Below are 789 nucleotides of genomic sequence, written 5' to 3'. Positions count from 1 at the left end.
TGTCTCTGATGACCAGCACCCCAATAATGAAGTGTATGAGAGCACTTATGATAGTTGCGGGAAATTGACATCTGCATTATATGGCCAGTTTAGCTCCGCAGTCCTGCATAACAGCATAGATAACAAACTCAGCTCTGCTGCACCAAGCAGCGGAGCTCCATCTGCACTGTGTGTTGTGTATGTGTTCTCCTCAGCACTTTGCCTTCCTCTTATACCCTCTTGTGGCTCTCCCATCCCTCTCTTTCCCCTCCTCTCCAGCGATCTGCACCTCTTGGACTTCCTCCCCATCACACACAAACTCTTCCCTGTTCCTCTCCTTCTTCTTTCAGGAGCTAAATCCCTGCACTCAGCATCTCTCCTCGCTCCTGGATTTCCTGCCATCAGCTCTTTTACCCTGTAAAGGATGTCAGAAATAGGATCCAGCACATAGAGGGGACACTGCAGAGGAGCTGGAGGAGGCTCAGGATTTGGGATATTAGGGGTCTGGTAATAGGATCTGGTCCATGGGAGATCTGAAGATGCTGCTGACAACTCACCTCCCATATGGGCTCCTCTTCCTGGGTGAGTGACTGCAGGAGAGCCAAACTTTATATGGTATATAGAGAACTTATCTGCCCTGCCAGCGGATGGTTCTACCTAATATCTATCTATAATCTATCTATCTATCTATCTATCTATCTATCTATCTATCTCCTATCTATCTATCTATCTATCTATCTATCTATCTATCTATCTCCTATCTATCTAATATCTATCTATCTCATATCTATCTATCTATCTATCTATCTA

General features: G+C 45.1%; 1 protein-coding gene across 1 annotated transcript in view; it reads left to right on the top strand.

Annotated features, from left to right (window-relative positions):
- The first annotated feature begins 312 nt into the window (after positions 1-312).
- The window catches only part of GFRA2 (GDNF family receptor alpha 2), a 40,776-nt gene continuing 40,299 nt past the window's right edge, over positions 313-789 (top strand). Inside the window, exon 1 of the mRNA XM_075272721.1 lies at positions 313-561. Within this exon, the coding sequence (XP_075128822.1) occupies positions 504-561 (58 nt within the window). The 5' untranslated portion in view covers positions 313-503. The remainder of the gene's footprint in view (positions 562-789) is intronic.

This window comes from Leptodactylus fuscus, chromosome 5, assembly GCF_031893055.1.
Source record: "Leptodactylus fuscus isolate aLepFus1 chromosome 5, aLepFus1.hap2, whole genome shotgun sequence".
NCBI classification, from domain to species: domain Eukaryota; kingdom Metazoa; phylum Chordata; class Amphibia; order Anura; family Leptodactylidae; genus Leptodactylus; species Leptodactylus fuscus.
The sequence above is the reverse complement of the archived record's forward strand: the minus strand, read 5'-3'. Positions and strand labels throughout refer to the sequence as shown.